The sequence below is a fragment of the Chiloscyllium plagiosum genome, chromosome 5, assembly GCF_004010195.1.
Source record: "Chiloscyllium plagiosum isolate BGI_BamShark_2017 chromosome 5, ASM401019v2, whole genome shotgun sequence".
Lineage (NCBI taxonomy): Eukaryota > Metazoa > Chordata > Chondrichthyes > Orectolobiformes > Hemiscylliidae > Chiloscyllium > Chiloscyllium plagiosum.
Window position 1 is genome coordinate 109082499 of NC_057714.1, and position 23969 is coordinate 109106467.

The window sequence follows — 23969 nt, forward strand, 5'->3', positions numbered from 1 at the left end:
GCCGAGTTGGAGGGTTCAATCTGGGATAAGGTGGGAGGAGAGGGCTACCTTCCTTCCAGCTACCTTCCTAGCTTCTTTGGAAGCACCATCTGATGAAGGAGCGGTGCTCTGAAAGCTAGTGCTCCCAAATAAACTTGTTGGATTATAACCTGATGTTGTGTGATTTCTAACTTTGTACACTCCAGTCCAACACTGGCGCCTCCAAGTCATTCCTAGCTCCTAGCTATCTTCCCTCAAGCCACACATGCTCCCCTCCATTTATTTCTCAGCCCATTTAGCCCCACCCCTGCATTCCTGATCAAGAGCTTATGCTTGAAATGTCGACTCTCCTGCTCTTCGGATGCCTGACTGGCTATACCTTCCCTGCGCCACACTTTTTGACTGATTGCCAGGATTTAAGAGGTCATTGTGTGGTTATTTGAATAGGAACAATGTGCAGGCATACTGTGAAAAGGCAGGAGAATGGCACTGAGTCTTACTTGGAGAGCTAGTGTTGACATATGGCCCAAATGACTTCCTTCTTTATTTCCTGTGTTATAATATTCCTGTGTTTCTGGCAGCCTTGTGTGATTATGTTCATTGACTAATTGCCAGGAACTGGAACAGTAATCATGAGCTCTATGCTACTCCTGGTCTGGGCCACTGGACCACAACCTAAGTATAAGAGCCCTACTCTCACCACAGTAACCAAACTGCAAAAATAAAATTGATGTTCTGTTAAGACAGGTTTCATGGTGGGATGTGACAGGTCCAATATTGCTATCTGTGTGGTTCCCTCTCACAGTCCGGTAATGTGCAGGGTAGATAGATTGGCCATAATAAATTGCCCATGCTGTCCAAGGATATGCTGGCGAGGTGGATGAGTCATGGGAAATGCAGGGTAACAGGACTAGCATAGCGGGTGGGGGCACTCTTTGGAGGTCATTGTAGATTTGGGCTGAATGGCCTGCTTCCACACGATCAGCTAGTATCATAACACTACAGGAAAAATTAAAGACATAGATTGACTGATTATAGTTGGTTGTAGAAAAGCATTGGTAGTCTGTAAAGGAATTGTATTTACACATTGTCATGAAATAGAATTGGGCATCAATAGGATTAAAAGATAATAGAAAATAAGTAATAAAAGAGAGACTAACAAGTCTTTTTCTTTTAACAGCTTTGCCAGTGGCACCAGTGAATTTCAGGAATAAATCAGCAGAAAAGGAAATTGTTTCTGTGTCACTGAATGGTACAGCTCAATTTGTTGCTGAGGTTTCTGATAGAACTGCAAAAGTAACCTGGACAAAAGATGGCAAGGAGATCAAGTCAAGTAAGAAGTATGTATTTCAAACTTTGGATCACCGCCGCATCTTGAAGATCAACAGTGTAACTTTAGAAGATGCTGGGATTTACGAATGTGTTTGTGATGGGAATAAAATGTCATTTCATCTCCATGTTAAAGGTGTGTATGATACTAACCATTTACCAATAAATGTGCATGTTATGCAAAACTTAGAGTTTTTGTATTAAATAAATGCCTTAGAAAATCAATTAATGATCTTTTAAATGAATATAACACATGATCTAGAGTAATGCTAGAACAAGTCTGCCTAAACTATGTTCTAAGAAGACACAAGTAGCATACCAGAACTTCACGAAACTGTTAACTTCAACAAAACAAAAAGATCTACAGCTGAGCTGTCAAAATCATTTACTATTGATTTTATTAATTCAATTAAGCTTAAAATGGTATATTAATTTTTAAGAGTGACTTACACAAAATTTTAAACCAAAATTAATGTATGCCAGTCTTATTGGGTGATACTAGACATTCTTGCACTCTTCACTATAGTAACGTAAGCTTATTTACTAAATTGTGATTGTCTGATATTTTGACACATACACAAGTTATAATTTCTTAGAGTCTCCCAGTCCAGCTCTCACTCTTCAGTTTTTGTGCTTGCATTGCTTTTTCTGCTTAAAACTGTGATTTTTGCTGGGTTAAGCTCTCGCAAATAACTGCACTCACTCACTCACTCACGTTGAGAGCCTGTGTTCTTGGACAGGGAAAAGGAAATTTACTCTGCCTATTCCAAACAGTAGCAGCCGTTTTCAATTCTGTTGTGCATTTGCAATTCGGATGAGTCTGGAAGACAACACAGGTCACACTTTGCAAAGTGAATCACTGGCTCAGCCTGTTAAATCTAGGTGATCTCCCGACACTTCATGTTCCTTTTTCTCTTGCACGCCCAGTTGACTACATCAGTTCTCACCCAACTCTTCCATTTAAGAGTGCCCCCCCATCCCACTCACCCGTCACTGCAAGCATGGTGTTTGTTGATGTCATCCCCGTGGCCTCTGATGCATTATTGTTTTCTAGACTTATATATTTAATTGTCTCTGTCACAAATATTGTCCCCTCTGTGTCTTAGCACGCTACCTTTAATTACCACAACTGACTTTCCCCAACTTGGCCATCACAGAAATGGCTCTTTATGTTTCTCTCTCGACTTCCAGTGAATGGACTTCCAATACTGACTGTGGCCTAACCCCCTAACTTAGAATTACTAGTCTGAGTGATGACTGATCATACCCCTGACTTTCTGTTCAGCACTTTGACTGACCTGCCACTATTTCCTGGATTGGTTTCTTGACTTGCAGGACTGGCTATGTCTCACTATTCTGATATGGAGCCTTGACTGCCCCAAGTGACCCACTGACTGTATCCAGTCCCCTGGTTTGAGATCAGATTGAGATCCCTGTACTATGACAGGATCCCCAGATATTGATTTCCCCTTGACTTTACTGAAGATGAGTAAACTTAGTCTTTAAGACATGGCTATTTGGTTGGTGCAATATCAGTGGGTTGCCATATAAGCTGCTGGCACATGCCAGATATGATATTGATGTAGTATGGTGCCATACACGAATGCGTCAACTTCACTGGCTATTGATGGAAAATGTGAACAAGCTGCCTCGTTTGGTGACTGTACTAAGGCAAGGAAAGACAGAAAGATTGTGAGGCTGTAAGTTCTGAATAAGGCAAAGCAGAGATACAACGAGCTTTCACAGCAAGTGTAAACACAGTGAGTGAACATTAAGAGAGCAAGCTAAGAGCCCTGAGATGCACCACACTTTGATTTATGAGATGAGTGCGCAATGGAGTCTGGCAACAGTATTGCAATGAAAGGTGTTGGCGCAGTATTCAAGTTCAGTGTTTAAATGGTGAACTATATTATAAATGAGTCAGAGATGGTGCCATGAGGATGCGTTGAGGCTGGTGTGTGTCTGGTACTAACCTCTGGGAGCTTAGAATGTAGGCAGTCACTGCCAATGGCGCATACTTTGATATGTTAGGGAGGTCTGGCCAAGGTGAAGGCCTACAGGAGCAAGTGATGAGCTCAGACCTTCATGTCAGAAATTGCCACTGTATAATTTCTGTCCAGTGTCTGGTAAAAGATCAAGCTGCATGTAAATGAAGAGAGGTTAGGTAATAATGAGGTGTTTATGTATATAAGTAGGTCTCCTGCTGCCACTCATGAGATTCTTGTCTCATGATTAAAATCTTGAATGTAAATCAAATTTCTTATTCTCAACACTCAGAATATGGCCATATTTTCCCAGCTGACATGCTATTTCTCACATCGTTCAGGAGTTCAGATGATTCCACCAATGTATTTAACTCCTCTTTACTCAAGCCTCACAACATCGTGGTAATATTGGCTTAAGAGTCATGGCTCGAGAGGTAGTGGAAATGTTACATTTTCAGTTTTCCCTGTCAAGTCACTGGAATTCTAGTTGCTAATGCAGGTTTATTGTTTGAAATGTAACATTTATGAAACACTACTTTTAGTAGAGACACATGGCACAGATGCCTAGTGCTGTATTGATTTTGCTCGTGTTATTGAGCCACAATAGGGTTTGGCAATGTTGCAATCTAAGAATTAATAAAGAATATCCAAGTGGTCAGCAGTACAATCCAACATTAATGCTGGGTTCTCAAAGCTAAAATCAGGATCCATGGCAAATGAAACCTGGTATCTCAAACTCAATACAATATACATTACAAGAGCAACACCGAGTGGTCAGACTAGTCCCAGCAAACAACAGGATAATTAATGGATCTTCTTACAGCCTAGTTATATCAATTTAGCATGACAGAAATGAACTTGTTCATGAAAGTGAAATCCGTTTCTCTGCTAAGAGTCTGCATTAACTGAAATATTAATATCTGTTCTGATTTCCAGTTAGTTTGATTTAAAGTGCTAGTTGTATTGAAAATATCTTTCTTATTTACAGATGTGGGTGTCAAGTTCATAAATAAGCCAAAATCTCCACCAGAAGTGATAGCAGTAGCCTCAGAAAGTTTGGAACTGTCTTGTGAAGTATCACCAGCTAATTCTGTGGTCACATGGAAAAAGGATCAAAAAGAGGTTAAACAGGACCAGAGGATAACCATCATCTCTCAGGGAACACAACGCAAACTTGTCATCAGAAAAGTGCAGCAAAGTGACCAAGGAAATTATACCTGCATGTCTAATGATGACAACCTAACATTCCAAGTTAAGATCAAAGGTAAAAGTACACCTGATTTTTGCTTTAGTGACCATGATGTACTGTTAGTACAATCTCAGCTTTCATTTTTATAGTGTGTTCGATGCAGTAGCATGTACCAAAATTGCTTCTCAGTTGTGTTATGACACAAAATTTGACTCTAGCCTTTCAGTAACACAGCTTAACACTGGTTTTGTTTCCTAAGCAGACATTATAGCAGATAACAAAAAGTTTTAAAGAGATAGCTTTTAAGGAGGAAGGAGAGGTAAAGGAACTAAGAGATTTGAGGTATGCATTTCAGAGTTTGGAGCCCAGGTAGCTGAAGGTATGGTTTTCAATGGTAAATCAATTAAAACTGAAGACTTCTTAGAGACTATAATTGGACTAGCACAGATATCTGTGAGGAATATAGGAAAGGAGGAGATAACTGAATTACAGATGGGTGAAGTGTGTTATTCGGCTCATTCAGCCAAATTGTGTGACAATCTGACATGGGACAAGTTGCAGTGTTTGTAACAAGCCGAGTGGGCAGCACAGTGGCTCAGTGATTAGCACTGCTGCCTCACAGCACCAGGGTCCCAGGTTCGATTCCAGCCTCAGGCAGACTGTCTGTGTGGAGTTTGCATGGGTGGGTTTCCTCCGGGTGCTCCGGTTTCCTCCCACAATCTAAAGACGTGCAGGTTAGGTGAATTGGCCATGTTAAATTGCCCATAGTGTGAGGTGCATTGGTCGGAGGGAAATGGGTCTGGGTGGGTTCCTGTGGATTGGTTGGCCGAAGGGCCTGTTTCCACATTGTAGGGAATCTAATCTAATCAGTCAGGTGGACATTGTATGGTATGAATTCCCTGATTGGGGCTGTAAACCTGGTCCAATCGGGGAGCCCTGGCTGACAGATTATAAACAAGAGTTTATAGAACATAGAACATAGAACATAGAACAATACAGCACAGAACAGGCCCTTCGGCCCACGATGTTGTGCCGAACTTCTAACCTAGATTAAGTACCCATCCATGTACCTATCCAAATGCCGCTTAAAGGTCGCCAATGATCCCGACCCTACCACTCCCACGGGCAGCGCATTCCATGCCCCCAACACTCTCTGGGTAAAATGTGGCCTAACCAAGGTCCTGTACAGCTGCAACATCACTTCATGACTCTTGAATTCAATCCCTCTGCTAATGAAGGATAATACTCCATAGGCCTTCTTACAAACTCTATCCACCTGAGTGGCAACCTTCAAAGATCTATGTACATAGACCCCAAGATCCCTCTGTTCCTCCACCTGACTAAGAACCCTACCATTAACCCTGTATTCCGCAAGTTTATGTGGTGGTGTGGGCATTTGCACTCCCTTTTTGATTTTATTAAAAACCTTCTCCTCTGTTTTTGGTTACACTTCAGCCACATGCTCCTGATTTTTGGGCACCCAGTGCGGAAGGGAGAGGGTAGGTCAGAGGACCTCTTTGTAGGTCTGCTCCTGGGCCTGGCCAAACTGGCCATAATCAGGTCCAGGCAGCAGGCCATTAGGGCTGATTGCCTGCCCCTCTTCTGTGGTATTGTCCATGCCCGGGTGTCCCTGGAGAAGGAGCATGCGGTGTCCACCAACACCCTTGAGCTGTTCAGGGAGAGGTAGGCACCGCAGAGAGTGAAGCGTTTTATTTCTCCCTCCAACTCTATTTTAATTTAATTCCTGCCATCCCCTTCACTTTTTTTGATCACGTAACATTGCCCTTTGTTGAGAAGGGCACTGCTTGTCACTGGCCACTTTGGTGTTTCCTTTATTCCTGGAGTTGGAATATAAATAAAGACTTCCACACTTGTTGTTCTTCACTGTGTCCTTCACCTGCACATACACAATATGGGTGCTGGGGAAGAATAACCACTACCACTGTTAGATGGTAGTGTGGAGAGAAAAAAAAGAAAAGAAAATTAAAAACAAAAAATAACAAGAGTTTCTGTGGTGCTGTGGAGTCTGTGGACTATGTATATATTGTGTGTGGGCATATCCATTTCCTTTTTGACTTTCTGAAAAACCTTCTCCTCTGTTTTTGGTTGTAATTCAGCCCCGTGCTGCTGATCTTTGGGCACCCGGTGCAGAGGGGGGAGGAAAGGTCAAAGGACCGCTTGTGGGTCTGCACCTGGGCCTGGCCAAATTGGCCAAAAACAGCTCCAGGCAGCGGGCCGTGGAGTGGGTTGTTAGGGCTGATTGCCTGCCCCTCTTCTATGATTACATTTGTGCCCAGGTGTTAATGGAGAAGGAGCACTCGGTGTCGACTAACACACTTGAGCTGTTTAGGGAGAGGTGTGCACTGCGGGGAGTAGAATCTTTTATTTCCCCCTCCAACTCTATTTTGATTTAATCCCTGCCCTCCCTTTTACTTTTTTTGATCATGCAAGATTGCCCTTTGTTGAAAAGGGCACTGCTTGTCACTGGCCACTCTGGTGTTTCCTTTCTTCTTGATTGTGGAATATAAATAAAACAAAACAAGATTTTAGGGATTTTGTTCACTCCAAGAGTTGGCTTGGAGGATGCCGAACCAGTGTCAAGTACCATGCACATATAAATGAAGAGTGACTTAGTGACGGGATACAGGGCACAAGACTCCTCTAAGTAGGAGAGACAGTTTACTTCAGGGGACGAGGTTTGGTGCTGAATGTCAAGTCCTGTGATGTACAAAGTTCAGGTAAGTGAGGTGGTCCTTGTGCAACACATGAAAGCTGCACACTCACAAACGGGAATAAAATATACCTGGCCCCTCAGAACAGGGGAAAGGCTGTTGGAACCCATGGGTTTTCCGTCTCTGTCTAGAGTAGAAGAAACTTTAAGGTTTGAGATGGACACGGTGAACGTCACAGCCTTGGCGCCTTTACAGCCGATAAAGGGGATGAATTTCTTCTGAGATGCTCCAGGCGCAAGAGGCAGGTTACAGTCTGGTATTCTCACAATTTGAGTACCCCTTCTCCACCTCTAGAGGATCCTAGAGGTCCTTGAGCATCCTAGAGGAATAAGCCACTGGCCTGAGCTGGCCATGGTGCTTTTGAAGCCTTGTGCCTAGGCTGTCCCGTCTTGCAGCCACCTCCAGAAAAATCTCTGCTCCCCCATCAATGGCCGCGAGGTCTGGCGCGGTCTGCAGGTTCTTTTTGAGCTGATGGAACGCAGCTCTCATCCCACTCCTACCACACTCACTTACAGAGGAGCCATAGTAGGGGGGCTGCTGTGGCCGTGTAGCCCTCAAGAAAGTCTCTGCAATACGTGGTGAGCCCAGAAAGGATCTTATCCCTGTGAAAGTGGTTGGGGCAGGCAGCTCCAATCTTCCTTCTAGCCTCATTGTGACCCTATGTCTTGCCCACACTGTTAACCCCAGGAACTTTATTTCCTTGTGGCTAATCTGGGCCTTCCTTATGTTCAATTTGAACACTTCCTCCCCCAGCAGCTCAAGCAGTTCAGCCAGCAGTGGGCTGTGCTCCTCCTGAGTGCCAGTAAAGAGGAGCAGATCATCCACATACTGTTGATGTGGCCTACTGAAGCTCTTTAAACAATCTGCCATGCATTAGTAGAAGATATTAGTGCTGTTGTGAAAACCCTGGGAATCAGGTCCATGTATACTGTTGGCCCTTAAATGTACTGGTTCTCCCGCTTTAAGGGGGTGGACTAGACGTTGTTCGAGGTGTCCAGGGTGGTTAAAGTGGTATTGCTTTTGTGGGTGGGTAATGGGGTCACCTTCTGTTCTAACCATGACTCCTTTTACCCTTCACAGTTGTGCTTATGTGTGGCAAATGCCATGAGATTTGCCTGCATATATGCCTGGTACTTTGCCAGAGTGTTACTGACAAGCTGTTCCAGGTTGTAACCCTTCTTTGGCTTTGTTGTACATGTGGTGCCCTTCCCCTGTTATCTCAGTATCACCACCCCTCTGACCCTGTACATATTGCTCCCCACAGACAATGGTTCCTAAGGTCCATCAGGATCTTGTGGGCTTTGACAAAGATCTGCCCCGAGAATCCCCATTCCTTCCTGTTCCCACTTCATCAGGACACACATCCATTTGGAGTGAACTGTGCCCAGTTGAATAGTCAGTGTGTAGTGTCTACCACCTGTCCTCCTCCTCTACCCAAAAAAAAGACTCTGTGCGGATGATTGGTAAGATACATTTTTTAATCTAATCTCTTTTAGCAATTTAGTGCAGAGCGGATGCAAGTTAGGGCAGTTGCGTGCTCTTCTTGCAGGACATGGGAGATAAGAGTCATCATTAGTGTCACTGCTGACTTCACTTGTGAGAAGTGCACCCAACTCCAGCTCCTCGCAGGCCGCGTTAGGGAGCTTGAGCTTCGGATCATTCAGGAGCTGAGGAGCTAAAAGGGAGGAGTTATAGGGAGATAGTCACACCTACTTAACAGGATAAAGGTAGCTGGGTGACTGTCAGGAGAGGGAAAGGGAATAGGCAGACAGTGTAGGGATGCCCTGTGGCTGTTCCCCTCAATGATAAGTATACTGCTTTTGGATACGGTTCGGGGTGGGGGGGTGGGGGGAGCGGAATCTACCAGAGGAAAACCAAAGAGGCCAGGTCTATAGCACTGAGCCTGGCTGTGTGGCTCAGAAGGGGAGAATAGGAGAGTGATAGTGATAGGAGATTCAATGATGAGCATTGTAGTAATCTCAGGATTGCTACTGGTGTCGTGGGCTAGAGAGGTTAGGAACAGAGAGCGAGTGCAGCTGGACACGTGGCTGCAGAGCTGGTGTCGGAGGAAGCGCTTCAGAAATGTGGATCATTGGGATACCTTCTCAGGAAGGTGGGACCTGTACAAGGAGGATGGTTGCACCTGAATGGAGGGGTGCCAATATCCTGGGTGGGAGGTTTGCTAGAGCTCTTCAGGAGGGTTTAAATTAGTTCGGGGGGGGGGGGGTGGGAATCAGAGCTATGGTTCAAAGGATGAGGTAGCTGGTGAACAGGCAGATACAGCGTGCAGAGAGTCTGTGAGGAAGGATAGATAGTTGATAGGGCAAAGTTGCAGTCAGCGTGTAGTGTTGAAGTGTGTTTATTTTAACACAAGAAGTGGAATGGGGTGATGAACTTAGAGCATGGATCAGTACTTGGAGCTATGATGTTGTAGCCATTACAGGGGCAGGAGTGGTTGTTGGATGTTCCAGGGTTTAGGTGTTTCAAAAGGAATAGGTTGGGAAGTAAAAGAGGTGGAGGAGTGTCATTGCTAATCAGGGGTAGTATAACAGCTGCAGAAAGGGAGGTTATCAAAGAGGGTTTGCCTACTGAGTCATTATGGGTGGAAGTCAGAAGCAGGAAAGGGGCAGTCACCTTATTGGGAGTTTTCTATAGAACCCCCCCCCCCCCCCCCAATAGCAACAGAGACACGGAGGAGCAGATTGGGAGGCAGATTTTGGAAATGTGCAGAAGTAACAGAGTTGTTGTCATGGGTGACTTTAATTTCCTGAATATTGATTGGAACCTCCTTAGTGCAAATAGTTAGGATGGAGCCAATTCTGTCAGGTGTGTCCATGAAGGATTCCTGATTCAAAATGTAGATAAACTGGCTCGAGGGGAGGCCATATTAGATTTGATGCTCTGTAACAAACCAGGTCAGGTGTTAAATCTCTCAGTGGGAGAGCATTTTGGTGATAGTGATCACAACTCCGTGACCTTTACTATAGTCATGGAGAGGGATAGGAGCAGATGGTATGCAAAACTGTTAATTAGGAGGGGAGGAATTACAATGCTTATTAGGCAGGAACTGTGGAGCATAAATTGGGAGCAGATTTTCCCAGGGAAATGTGCAACAGAAATGTGGAGGTTGGTTAGGGAGTTCTGGATAGGTTTGTCCCACTGCGGTAAGGAAGGGATGGTAGCGTGAAGGAACCTTGGATGACAAGAGATGTGGAACATCTGGTCAAGAGGAAGAAGGAATGAAGCTTAAGGTTGAGGAAACAAGGTCAGACAGGTCTCTAGAGAGTGACAAGGTAGCCAGGAAGGAATGAAGAATGGACACAGAAGAGCTAGAAGGGGGCATGAAAATGCCTTGGTGTGTAGGATTAAGGAAAACCCCCAGGCTTTCTACGCCTATGACAGGAACAAGAGGATGACCAGAGTGAGAGTAGAGCCTATCAGGGATAGTGGAAGGAACTTGTGCCTGTATCGGAGGAGGTAGGGGAGGTCCTTAATGAATACTTTGCTTCAGTATTCACTAGTGAGAGGGACCTTGTGGTTTGTGAGGACAGCGTGAAACAGGCTGATATGCTCATACAGGTTGATGTTAAGAAGGAGGAAGTGCTGGAAAGTTTGAAAAACATGTGGATTGATAAGTCCCCTGGGCCAGACGGGATATACTCAGGGTTACTATGGGAAGTGAGGGGAGAGATTGCTGCGCCTTTGGCGATGATGTTTGCATCCTCACTGTCCATTGGAGTAGTACCAGATGATATGAGAGTGGCATTCTTATGTCTGTAGTTGGCAAATTGATGGGAGAGAATTCTGAGATATAGGATTTATGATTATTTGGAAGAGCATAGTTTGATTAGAGGTGGTCAGCATGGCTTTGTGAGGGACAGGTCATGCCTCACAAGTGTTATTGAATTCTTTGATGATGTGACAAAACACATTGATGATGGTAGAACAGTGGATGTGGTGTGTATGGATTTTAGCAAGGGGTTTGATAAGGTTCCCCATGGAAGGCTCATTCAGAAAATAAGGGGGCATGAGATTCAGGGAAATTTGGCTGTCTGGCAGGCCCATGGAAGACAGAGGGTGGTAGTAAATGGCAAGTATTCAGCCTGGAGCTCGGTGACCAGTGGTGTTCTGCAGGGATCTGTACTGCACTTGTGACTTGTATAAATGACTTGGATGAGGAAGTGAAAAGGTTGGTCAGTAAGTTTGCTGATGACATGAAGGTTGATGGAGTTGTGTATAATGTGGAGGGCTGTTGTAGTTTGCAATGGGACATAGACAAGATGCAAAACTGGGCTGAGACGTGGCACATGGAGTTCAACCTGGAAAAGTGTCAAGTGATTCATTTTGGAAGGTTGAATTTGAATGCAGAGAACAAGCCTAAAGGCAGGATTCTTGGCAGTGTGGAGGAACAGAGGTCCATATTCATAGATCCCTCAAAGTTGCCACCCAAGTTGACAGGGTTGTTGAGAAGGCATCTGGTGTGTTGACTTTCGTTAGAAGGGGGATTGAGTTTAAGAGCCGTGAGGTTATGCTGCAGTTCTGTAAAGCCCTGGTTGGAATATTGTGTCCAGTTCTAGTCATCTCATTATAAGAAGGATGTGGAAGTTTTAGAGAGGATGCAGAGAGGATTTATCAGGATGCTGCCTGGACTGGAAGGCCTGACTTATGAAGAGATGTTGAGGGAGCCAGGGCATTTCTCAATGGAGTGAAGAAGGATGCGAGGTGACTTGATAGAGGTGTACAAGATGACGAGAGGCATAGATAGAGTGAATAGCCAGAAACTTTATCCCAAAGCGGAAAGGTCTATCACAAGGGGCAAAATTTTAAGGTGAATAGAGGAAGGTTTTGGGGAGTTGTCAGAGTTAGATCCTATACACAGAGAGTGGTGGGTGCATGGATTGCACTGCCAGCAGTGTTAGTTGAGTCAAATACATTAGGGACATTTCAGTGACTCTTCTTTAGGCACATGAATGATAGTGAAATGAAGGGTATATAGGTTAGTTTGATCTTAGAGTAGGATAATAGGTCGGCACAACATTGAGGGCCGATGGCCTGTATTGCATTGTTTTATGTTCTATGTAATCACAGGTTTGAAACTATTAGGAACTAAACAGCAATTTTAATCACAGAAACTTTAATCAGGTTTCCTACCCTAGGGGTCTCTACACTGTCACCATCTGCCTTCCCTCCCTGCCAGCTCGGTTGGAAACTTTGGGATCTCGGGAGTTTAAGCTCACCTCTAGGTAAAAAATGGGGTTTTGAAGTACAGCTGAATGTTTCCACTTGCTGTATCCGCTGCCTTGATGAAGACTTCAGACTGTGTAGGCCTTTAGTATGGGTTGAGTCTGCTGGTGCAGTAGGATGTGTATTGGATTTATTGTGTGAGTACTTGGTTTTTTTTCTTACTTTTTGGTGTTATTACAGGCTGGGTTTCACCTGAGGATGTGTCTGATGCCTTGTGGTGTCTGTCAGGTTGGTGATTTTCCGAGGTTGTTGGTTTTTAGGTCTGCCGGTCATGGTCAGTTACTGTTGGTCCCCCTGGTATGTATCAGGTCTGTGTCAGTCAGTTTCAGAATTGCTGTCGGGATCCCCCTTCCGGAGTTAGCTCTTGGAAATAGTTGCTGGAAATAGCTATTGGGGGAATAGCTCTCAGGGAGATAGCTGATCTCTTTCAGGTGAGGTTGGGGCCGGCAATTATACTTTTTGTAGGCCACTTATATCTGATTTGCTGTTGTGTTACTGGTGCTCTCTGTGAAGTCAGTTGGCCTCCCAATAGTTAAGTGTTTGTGAATGGATTTTGATTCAAGGTGAATACCTGATATTTGTGTGAATGGATTTTGATTGAATGTCCGGTATGTGTATAGGTTCCATAATATCTGTGTTATGTAGCCCAAGGTATAAAAGTTAGTTTCAGTCTAGAGTGTTAGGTTTGGTTGATTGTTCTATTTGAATGGAGGTGTACGTTGGAATTCCAGGCTGAACAGTGGTTCCAAGTAGCCATCTCTGTGTCTGCGTAATTTTTCCAGAGCTCCTCACAGTTGCCCTGTTTACTTTTAAACGTTTTGAAAAGTCCAGGGTTTTGGTCCAGTATTTTAGATAATGGGCATTTTTGCTCAATCCTACAGGAGTCATGAGGTGGTAGGTTACTCAATACAGCATTCCCACTAGAGGCATCCACTAATCTGCTCTTGTAGCCACTATGTCCATGTGGTGAGTCCTGTTGAGTTTCCGGTCAATGGTAATCCCTTGGGGTTTGATAATGGGGATTCAGTGATGGTAGCACCATTGAATATCAAGGATTGGTGGTTAGGTTGTCTGTTATTATAAATGGTCATTGCCTGGCAGTTATGTGGTATGAATGCTACTTGTCGGACCAAGCCTGGGTATTGCATTTGAACACGGACGTTTCAATATCTGAGGAGTCATGAATGGAGTTGAATATTGTGCAATCATTGGCAAACATCCCCACTTCTGACTTTATGGTGGACGGAAGGCCATTGATAAAACAGCTGAAAATGGTTGAGCTTAGGACAATACCCTGAGGAACTTCTGCAGAGACGTTCTGGAGCTGAGATGACTGACTCCCAACAATCACAGCCAGGTCTGACTCCAACCATGAAGGATTTGCCCCCGTTGCCTATTTGTTCCAGTTTTTCTAGGGTTTCTTGATGTCATACTCAGTCAAATATGACCTTGATGTCAAGGGCTGTCACTCTCACCTCATCTCTGGAATTCAGCTCTTTTGTCCATGTTTGAACTAAGGCTGCAATGAGGTCAGGAGCTAAGTGACCCAGGCAGAACCCAAACTGGGTGTCAGTGAACAGGCTATTGCAGAGCTGCAAGTGCTGCTGGATAGCAGTGTTGACGATACCATCCATTCCTTTACTGATGTTCGAGAGTAGTCTGATGGGATAGTAATTAAATGGGTTAGATTTGTCCTGCTTTTTGTGTAGAGGACATACCTGGACGATTTTCCACTTTGTCAGGTAGATTGACAGTGTTGTATCTAAACTGGAAGAGCTTGGCGAGGGGAGCAGCAACTTCTGGAGCATGAGCCTTCAGTACTAGTGCCAGAATGTTTTGGGGGCTTATAGTCTTTGTAGTATCCAGAGCTTCCAACTGTTTCTTGATGTCATGTGTGGTGAATTGAACTGTTATCTGTGATGCAAGTGACCAGTGCAGGACGCTGAGATGGATAATCTACTCAGCACCTCCAGCTGAAGATTGCTGTGTATGCTTCAGCCTTACGTTTTTCACTGATAGTTGGGCTCTTCCAACCTTAAGAATAGGGATATTTGTAAAGTTTTTTCCTCCTCTAGTGAGTTGTTTACTTGTCCACACCATTCATGACTGGACATGGCAAAACTGCAGAAAGTGGGTCTTGTCCATTGATTGTATGATTCCTTAGCTCTATCTATCACTCCACCATTTGAAAGGATCACAGCGGATCCAACAGTCCTCACATCCACTTTTCTGCCGTTTCCCAAACACTTGATTCCCACCTGATCAAGAATCTATTTCTTTGAGCTTTAAATAAGCCTCTACCCCCACAACTCTTTGTGGCAACGAGTATCAAAGACTCATAATCATCTGAAAGACATTCCACCTTACTTCAGTCTTAAGTTTGTACTTCTTTATTCAGAGGCAGTGCTTTCTGATCCTAGCGTCTCTCATGAGGGGAAACATCCTCTCAGCATTTAGCTTGTCAAGCTCATTAAGAATCCTATATGTTTCAATGAGAGTACTCGCTCATTGCAGTTTAGAAGAGTGAGGGGTAAATGCATTGATCAGGCAATTATAATTTCACAACCCAATTAGGAAGGTGTTTAATACTGGAGCCACGTTACTTCTGACATTATCACAAAACTTACAGATTGAATCAAATTACTTCAAAGTCTTTCATTTTCCTGTCTGAAATGTACTCCTTCATAAATTCCTACATATTGGCAGACAGACACAGACATAGCTTCCTGACCCATAGACCACATTCAGTGAAGATATACATCTGCACCTCCTCCACGATAACATTCAACACTGGAGTCCCCCAAAGGATGCATTCTCAGTCCCCTATTATACTACCTGTATGCCCATGACTGTGTTGCCAAATTCCAGACTAACGCCATTTACAAGTTTGCTGACGACACCACCATGGTAGGATGGTTATCAAGCAACGATGAGTCAGAATACAGAAAGAGGTGATTGAGGGCTTGGTGAAATGATACAATAGTAACAACCTTTCTCTCAATTTCGGCAAAAGTAGAGAATTGATCATTGACTTCAGAAAGAAAGGAGGAGAACACACGCTCCCATGTACATCAACAAAGCGGAGGTTGAGAGCATCAAGTTTCTAGGAGTGACGATAACTGACAACCTGGCCTGGACTTCCCACGTAGATGCGATGGTTAAGAAGGCTTAACAACTTCTTCTTCCTCAGGTGGCTCAGGAAATTTGGTATATCCATGAGGACCTTCACCAGCTTTTACAGATGCATCACAGAAAACATACTGTCCAAGTGCATAATAGCCTGATATGGCAACTGCTCTGCCCATGACTGTAAGAAACTGTAGAAGGTTAGGTGCATAGCCCAGACCATCACAGAAGCCAGCCTTCCATCCGTGGGCTCCATTTACACATCTCGTTGCCACTGAAAGGCCGCCAACATCATCAAATATCTATTTTATCCGGTAATGTTCTCCTACAACTTCTTATGTCAGGCAGATGATACAGAAGGGTGAACACTTACATCAGCATATTTAGGAACATTTTTTCCCAACCATTATGCTGATCTTGTTAATGGTGATCTTGCCTAGCACATGTTTTGTGCGGTGTAACCTGTATGTGTTACTCTGTCCAAGATTTTTTTGTCACCCTATGATCTGTATATCCTTGCTTACTATAGAACATGGAACATAGAACATAGAAAAGTACAGTACAGAACAGGCCCTTAGGCCCACAATGTTGTGCTGAGACTTAATCCTAATGTAAAATATAGTAACTTAACCAACGCACTCCTCAACTCACTGCTATCCATGTGCATGTCTAGCAGTTGCTTAAATGTCCCCAGTGACTCTGCTTCCACCACCACAGCTGGCAACGCATTCCATGCATTCACAACTCTCTGCGTAAAGAACCTACCTCTGATGTCTCCTTTATACCTTCCTCCTGATATCTTCAAACTATGACTTCTCGTACCACTCAATTCTGCCTTGGGGAAAGGTCTCTGGCTATTGACTCTATCCATTCCTTTTATTATTTTGTACACCTCGATCAAGTCTCCCCTCATCCCCCTTCTCTCCAGAGAAAAGTCCGAGCTTATTCAACCTATCTTCATAAGACAAGCACTCCAGTCCAGGCAGCATCCTGGTAAACCTTCTTTGCACCCTCTCCAAAGCCTGTGTATTTTTCCTATAGTAGGGTGACCAGAACTGGACACAATATTCCAAGTGTGGTCTCACCAGGGACTTGTAGAGCTACAGCAAAACCTTGCGGCTCTTAAACTTGATACCCCTGTTAATGAAAGCCAAAGCACTATATGCTTTCTTAACAACCCTATCCACTTGGGTAGCAACTTTGAGGGATCCATGTACTTGCACACCCAGATCCCTCTGTTCCTCCACTCTGCCAAGAATCCTGTCTTTAATCCTATATTCAACATTCAAGTTCAACCTTCCAAAATGCTTCACTTCGGATTTATCCAGGTTGAACTCCATCTGCTATTTCTCAGCCCAGCTCTGCATCCTGTCTGTGTCACGCTGCAACCTGCAGTAGCCCTCTATACTATCGACGACACCTCCAACTTTTGTGTCATCTGCGAATGTACTAACCCACTCCTCAACCTCCTCATCCAAGTCATTTATAAAAACTACAAAGAGTAGAGGCCCAAGAACAGAACCCTGCGGGACCCCACTCAACACTGTCCTCCAGGCAGAATATTTTCCATCTACAACCACTCTCTGCCTTCTGTCAGCTAGCCAATTCTGAATCCAGATAGCCAAATCTCCCTGTGTCCCATACTTCCTGACTTTATGAATGAGCCTACCATGGGGAACCCGATCAAATGTCTTGCCGAAATCCATATACACCACATCCACCGCTCGACCGTCGTCGACCAGTCTTGACACCTCCTCAAAAGAACTCAATAAGATTTGTGAGGCATGACCTGCCCCTCACGAAGCCATGCTGACTGTCTTTAATCACATGCTGACTTTGCCAAATAGTCTGAAATCCTATCCCTCAGAATTCTTTCCACAACTTTGCTGACCACAGATGTAAGACTGGTCTGTAATTGCCAGGCATTTCCCTATTACCCTTCTTGAAAAGTGGAACAACATTTGCCTCCTTCCAGTCCTCCGGCACGACTCCCGTGGAGAGTGAGGAGGCAAAGATTTTCACCAGCGGCTTAGCAACATCCTTTCTTGCTTCCTGCAGCAGCCTAGGATAAATCTGGCCTGGCCCTGGGGACTTATAAATCTTAATGTTTTCCAAAGTTTCTAGCACATCAACTTCATCATTCTTGATCTGGTCAAGACTGTGTCCCAGCTCCTCTAAGTTTTCATTTACAACAAGTTCCCTTTCCTTAATGAAAACCGAAGCAAAAAACTCATTTAGGGCTTCTCCTCAGACTCCACGCACAAGTTCACTCCGCTATCCCTGATCGGCCCTACCTTCTCTCTGAGCATTCTCTTATTCCTCATGTATGAGTAAAATGCCTTTGGGTTCTCCCTAATAGTTCTTGCCAAGCCTTTTTCGTGCCCCCTCCTGGCTCTCCTCAGTCCATTTCTGAGTTCCTTTCTAGCAAGCCTGTAATCCTCTAAAGCCGTGCTAGATCCTTGCTTCCTCCACTTTATGTAAGCTGCCTTCTTCCTTTTGACGAGAGGTTCCTCTGTTCTCGTCATCCAAGGTTCCTTAATCTTACCCCTTCTTATCTGTCTCAGGAACAAATTTGTGCATCACTTGCAACAACTGCTCCTTAGATAGTCTCCACATGTCTGCTGTGCCCTTTCTGTGGAACAATTGCTCCCAGTCTATACTTCACAACTCCTGTCTGATAGCGTCATAATTTCCTTTTCCCCAATTAAATATCTTCCCTTAGTAACTGTTCCTTTCACTCTCCAAGGCTGTGGTAAATGTGAGGCAGTTGTGATCACTTTCACCAAAGTGCTCTCCCACCGCGAGATCTGACACCTGTCCTGGCTTGTTGCTGAGCACCAAATCCAAAATGACCTCTCCCCTCATTGGTCTGTCTACATACTGAGTAAGGAAACCCTCCTGAACACACCTGACAAAAACGGCTCCATCCAAACCATCTGCACTTCAGAGGTTCCAGTCGATATTAGGAAAGTTGAAATCACCCATAACAACAACCCTGTTACTTTTACATTGTTCCAGAATCTGCCTGCCCATGAGGTCTTCAATGTCTCTACTGCTATTAGGTAGTCTGTAGAAAATCCCCAATGCGGCTGTTCCCTTGCTGTTCCTAACTTCCACCCATACTGACTGAGTAGACAAACCTTCCTCAACAACCTTCGTTTCTGTAGCTGTGATGCACCCTCTGATTAGCAATGCTACACTCCCTCCTCTTTTTTCACCCTCCCTGTTCTTTTTAAACGTTCTAAACGCTGGAACATCAAGCAACATTCCTGCCCCTGTGAAACCCATGTCTCCGTTATGGCCACAACATCGTAGCTTCAAGTACTGATCCATGCTCTAAGTTCGTCACTCTTATTCCAGTCACTCCTTGCATTAAAGCAGACACACTTTAACCGATTCCTATGTTTCATCACGTGAGAAACCTTCCTGATAGATTCAGTATATCCTGTCACTGTCCTGTCTGCAACTGATCCCCTCTCAGACATGTGGCTCTGATTCCCACCCCGCTGCCAAACTATGATCTGCCTGTACTGCTTGTAAACAAGGCTTTTCACTGCAGAACAATGACAATAAATCAAATCAATCAATCAACAAGCAAAAAAACATAAATGTAAGGAGTGGAGAAAACTTATTGGGGGAACATAGTTCAATGGTCACAAGATTCAATGAGGTACACTTTAACTACTTTGGAGTCCTTTTGATTTTGAATCTCCTTTCCAAGCTCTTTAAGTTCTTAACTGCAGACACAGTACAGATGGCATTAATTGTTCAGTCTCTTAGTTGCTTGTCACAAAGAATAGATTAGCAGAACACTATTTAAATGGGGAGAGACTGCAGGGTTTGGTGATCCAGAGGGATCTGGAGGTCCTTCCACACAAATCACAGAAAGTTCATTTGGGCATGATTTAGAATGTGAATGAAATGCCATATTTAATTACTAGGGGAATGGAATATAAGAGGAGGGAAATTTGACTACAGCTTGTATAGTGCATGGAAAGGCTACATCTATAGTACTGTATACAGTTTTGGTTTCCTTAATTTAAAAATATATAATTGCTTTAGAAGCATTCAGGAAATGTTCATTTGACTGATTCATGGAATGAAAGGCTAATCTTATGAAGAAATCTGAACAAGTTATATCCTTAATGATTGGAGTTTAAAATAATGAGAGATGATTTTATTGAAATTTGTAAGATGTCAGGCAAACTGGATAGGGTGGAATCCAGCATTATATTTTATTAGAGGAGAATAAAAACTAGGAGACATTTTGAGTCATGGATTAGAACTTTTTTTTATATCTGAGGGATGTTGAAGTTTGGAATTCTCTTCCGCAGAGGCTGGGTTAGATACAGTCAGTAAAATGGAGCTGAGATCATAACCAATTCTGAATGAATTGTGGAGCATAACTGATGGTCCAAATGACTGACTCCTATTCCTTTGTTGCTTTGTTAAGACTACATTGGTTTGGGAATTCGTAGTTGCAAATAATGTAATGGGTGCCATTGTAACATTTTTTCTTACTCATTTAAGGCACTGTCAGCTTTGCTCGCTAGGCCAGCATTTATTGCCTATCCCTAATTGCACTTGAGAAGGTTGTGTCGAGTGCCCTTTTTGGACTGCAGTGGATTCACCAATGCAATACATTGAATGTCAAGTGGCATTGGTTAAATTCTCTTATTGGAGATCGTCATTGTAGGCAGTTGTGCGTTGTGAATGTTACTTTGCCACTTGTCAGCCCAAGCCCGGATACTGGTCAAGTCTCTCCTTATTTGGAGCAGCTTAGAATGGTTGGAACTAGGACATTATACTGAGGAACTCCTGCAAAAATGTCCATAAGCTGAGAAGACTGACGACCAACAACCACAGCCAACTTCCTTTGTGCTAGGAATAATTCCAGCCAGCGGAAACTTTTCCCCATAATTCCTATTAGTTTCAGTCTTTCTAGAATTCTTTGATGCCACACTGTGTCAAATGTGGCCTCAATGTCAAGTGCAGTCACTCCCATTTCACCTCTGGAGATCAGCTCTTCAGCTATATTTTAACAAAGGCTGTAATGAGTTCAGGAAATGAGTGGCACTGGTGGAACTCAACAGCGCACCACTGAGCAGATTATCGCTAAGCAAGTGCTACTTGATTGCATTGTTGATGACCTCTTCCATAACTTCACTATTCGTTGAGAGTTGACTGATGGAGTGATAACTTGCTATGTTGGATTTGTCCTGCTCTTTGTGTCCAGGACACATTTAGGCAATTACCTACATTGTTTCATAGTTGCCGATGCTTTAGCTGGACTGAAACGGGTTGGTTAGGGGCACGGCTGGTTCTAAAGCACAAATCTTCAATAGTATGGTTGAAATATTATGAGAATTCAGTGCCTTTGCCATATCCAGTACCTCCAGCCGGATTTTGATATTATGCAGAATGATTCGAATTGGCATTAGGAGGAGGCGGTGATGGATCATCCAGTTGGTGCTTGTGGCTGAAAGTTATTACAAATGCAGCAGCCTTAACTTTTACACTGATGTCCTATGATTGAAATAGAGATATTTGTGGCATCTCCTTCTGTAGTCCACAGACACAGTGTGTCAATTGTTAAATTAAATCTGAGAATGAAAAGAGACCTTGGAAACCGGAAATCAGCCCTCACAAATGGAAAAATGACCCTCAAGATAAAATCTTATGATGTGCCATCAATAAAATAAATAATTTTGACCTCTCAAAGGATGCTTGGAATTGTGGCAAAACAAAAATTGGCTATGATGCATGTCAGATGAATTCTTCAAACAAAAACCAGCACTTTGACAAGGGAAATAATGAAGAAAGTACAACTGTGAATAAAAGCATATGGAACTAGAATAGCAGCTCAAATAAAACATAAAAGATAGGAGCAAGAGTAGACCATTAAACCCATCAAGTTGAATCCACCATTCATTATGATCATGGCTGATCATCGAGCTCAATAACCGAATTCTGTTTGTAGGAGTGTTTTCCTCTTATCGGGAGTAAAGACTCAGGAGATAGGCAGAACTCAGGCAAGTGGACGTTTATTCATGCAAGGAGGGGTGGGTTGGGGAGATCCATGACACACTGTGAATTTACAATAAAATGCAGTAATTTTATACATTTTCTGTTCGCAATCACATACCACATGATCACTATGTTCCTCCCTCTTACTTTGTGTACCCAATCCTATGGACAACCCCCAGGTTCCTATGATCTCGTGTATAACAGGCATCATAATCTCTAGGCCTTGGGATCTTTCTATGCATCCTATTCATTCGCATTCCAAAGTTAATTGTTACACTTCTTTGCACCTCTTTATCTGTAGAGACAGTTTGAATTCTGTTATTTATTGTATCTCATGTGCTGTCTTTATCAAATTAAGTTATTCTTCTTATATTTCCCACCATCCTAATTAAGTGTGTAAAAATACAAGAGACAGTTTTAATTAATTGCTATAAGATTTGTAATATTGATTTCTGTCACAAAGTTAGTTATAAAGTGTTAAAGTCATACACCTATTTCTACTTAAGCATTTTGTGGTTAATGGGTTGTGAACAATCTGTTTTGTTCAGCGCATTAAAAAAGTCATTTTCCTAAAGCTAGTTAACTTCACATCTAGGTCTAAGTGCTTTTTCTTTAATACTTTGATTAAGCGTTGGTTATATGTATATATTTTATGTTGAAACCTACCCCTATCATGTTGCAGTTGTACAGGTTAGGCCACTGTTGGAATATTGCATGCAATTCTGGTCTCCTTCCTATCAGAAAGATGTTGTGAAACTTGAAAGGGTTCAGAAAAGATTTACAAGGATGTTATCAGGGTTGGAGAATCTGAGCTATAGAGAGAGGCTAAAACAGCTGGGGCTGTTTTCCCTGGAGTGTCGGAGGCTGAGGGGATGACCTTTTGAAGGTTTACAAAATTATGAGGGGCATGGATAGGGTAAATAGGGTCGGGAAAAGCACAGCATGTCAGACAGCATCTAAGGAATAGGAAAATCGATGTTTTGGGCAAAAGCCCTGATGAAGGACTTTTGCCCGAAACGTCGATTTTCTTGCTCTCCACTCTGCTCCACCACTCTGATCTAAACTCTGGTTTCCAGCATCTGCAGTCCTCACTTTTTCCTAAATAGGGTCGGGGAGTCCAGAACTAGAGGGCATAGGTTTAGGGTGAGAGGGGAAAGATATAAAAGAGATATAAGAGGGTAACTTTTTCACACGAAGGGTGGTACGTGTATGGAATGAGCTGCCAGAGGAAGTGGTGGAGGCTGGTACAATTGCAACATTTAAGGGGCATTTGGATGGGTATATGAATAGGAAGGGTTTGGAGGAATATGGGCCGGGTGGTGGCAGGTGGGACTAGATTGGGTTGGGATATCTGGTCAGCATAGACTAGATTGGGTTGGGATATCTGGTTTGTTTCCATGCTGTACATCTCTATGACTCTATGACTATGATTCTAAAAGATCTTTAACTAGAACCTCTTGTTTTTTTAGTGATAACTTTAGCTGTCATTCTGATAGCTGCTTGATAAGCTACATCTTGCACCTGGTGTTTAGTGGCATAATCATCCTTTCATTAATGATGATCTGGGTTGGTTGCTTGTCTGTAAGCCAGTATGCTCTTATCAAAAACTGTCTGAAATGGTGTACTTATGGCATTTGGAGTAGGTTTGTTTGAAGATATTGTCATTTTCTTTAATTAAAGGCTGGAACAGACTGTAAGTCTTGCTTATGTTCCCTGAGCCATTTTGTGTTTTAATTCGAAGGCAGTCTGCCTCTTTCTGTTTGTTGGCCATTTTGTGTGAGCAAACGTGGGTCTTTTTTTATAAGCAGGTACGGGTCACCCCAACACTGCTCTTCCCTCATAAATCTTGATCCCTTTAGACACAAATATTGTATGTACTTACTCCTTCTTGAAAAGACATAATGTGTTGGCCTCGATCACTTTCGTGGCAGTGAATTCCATAGGCTCTCCACTCTTTGGGTGAAGAAAGTTTTCCTTATCGCAGTTCTTAAAGGTTTCTCCCTTATCCTTAAATCATGACCCTTGATTTTATCCTCCCTACACCCATTGGGAATATCCTTCCTGCATCTATTCTGTCTAGTTCTGTTAGAATTTTATAGGTTTCTATGAGATACTCCCCCGATTCCTTTAAACTCCAGTGAAAACAATCCTAACCGACTCAATCTCTCCTCATATGTTAGTCCTGCCATCTGAGGAATCAGTTCGATAAATGTTTGCTGCACTCCCTCTATCGCAAGAACATCCTTCCTCAGATAAGAAGACTAAACTGCATACAATATTTCAGGTGTGGCCTCACAAATGCCCTGTATAATTGTACCTAGATATTCTTATTCCTGTACTCAAATTCTCTAATTAAGA

The 23969-nt window shown here is 43.3% G+C and overlaps 1 protein-coding gene across 1 annotated transcript in view; it reads left to right on the forward strand.

The window, feature by feature from the left end:
• LOC122550328 (obscurin-like) overlaps nucleotides 1–23969 on the forward strand; it is a 784231-nt gene that overhangs the window by 61506 nt on the left and 698756 nt on the right. The window contains exons 6-7 of the mRNA XM_043691054.1: nucleotides 1160–1444; nucleotides 4282–4557. Coding sequence (XP_043546989.1) covers nucleotides 1160–1444; nucleotides 4282–4557 — 561 coding nt within the window. The remainder of the gene's footprint in view (nucleotides 1–1159; nucleotides 1445–4281; nucleotides 4558–23969) is intronic.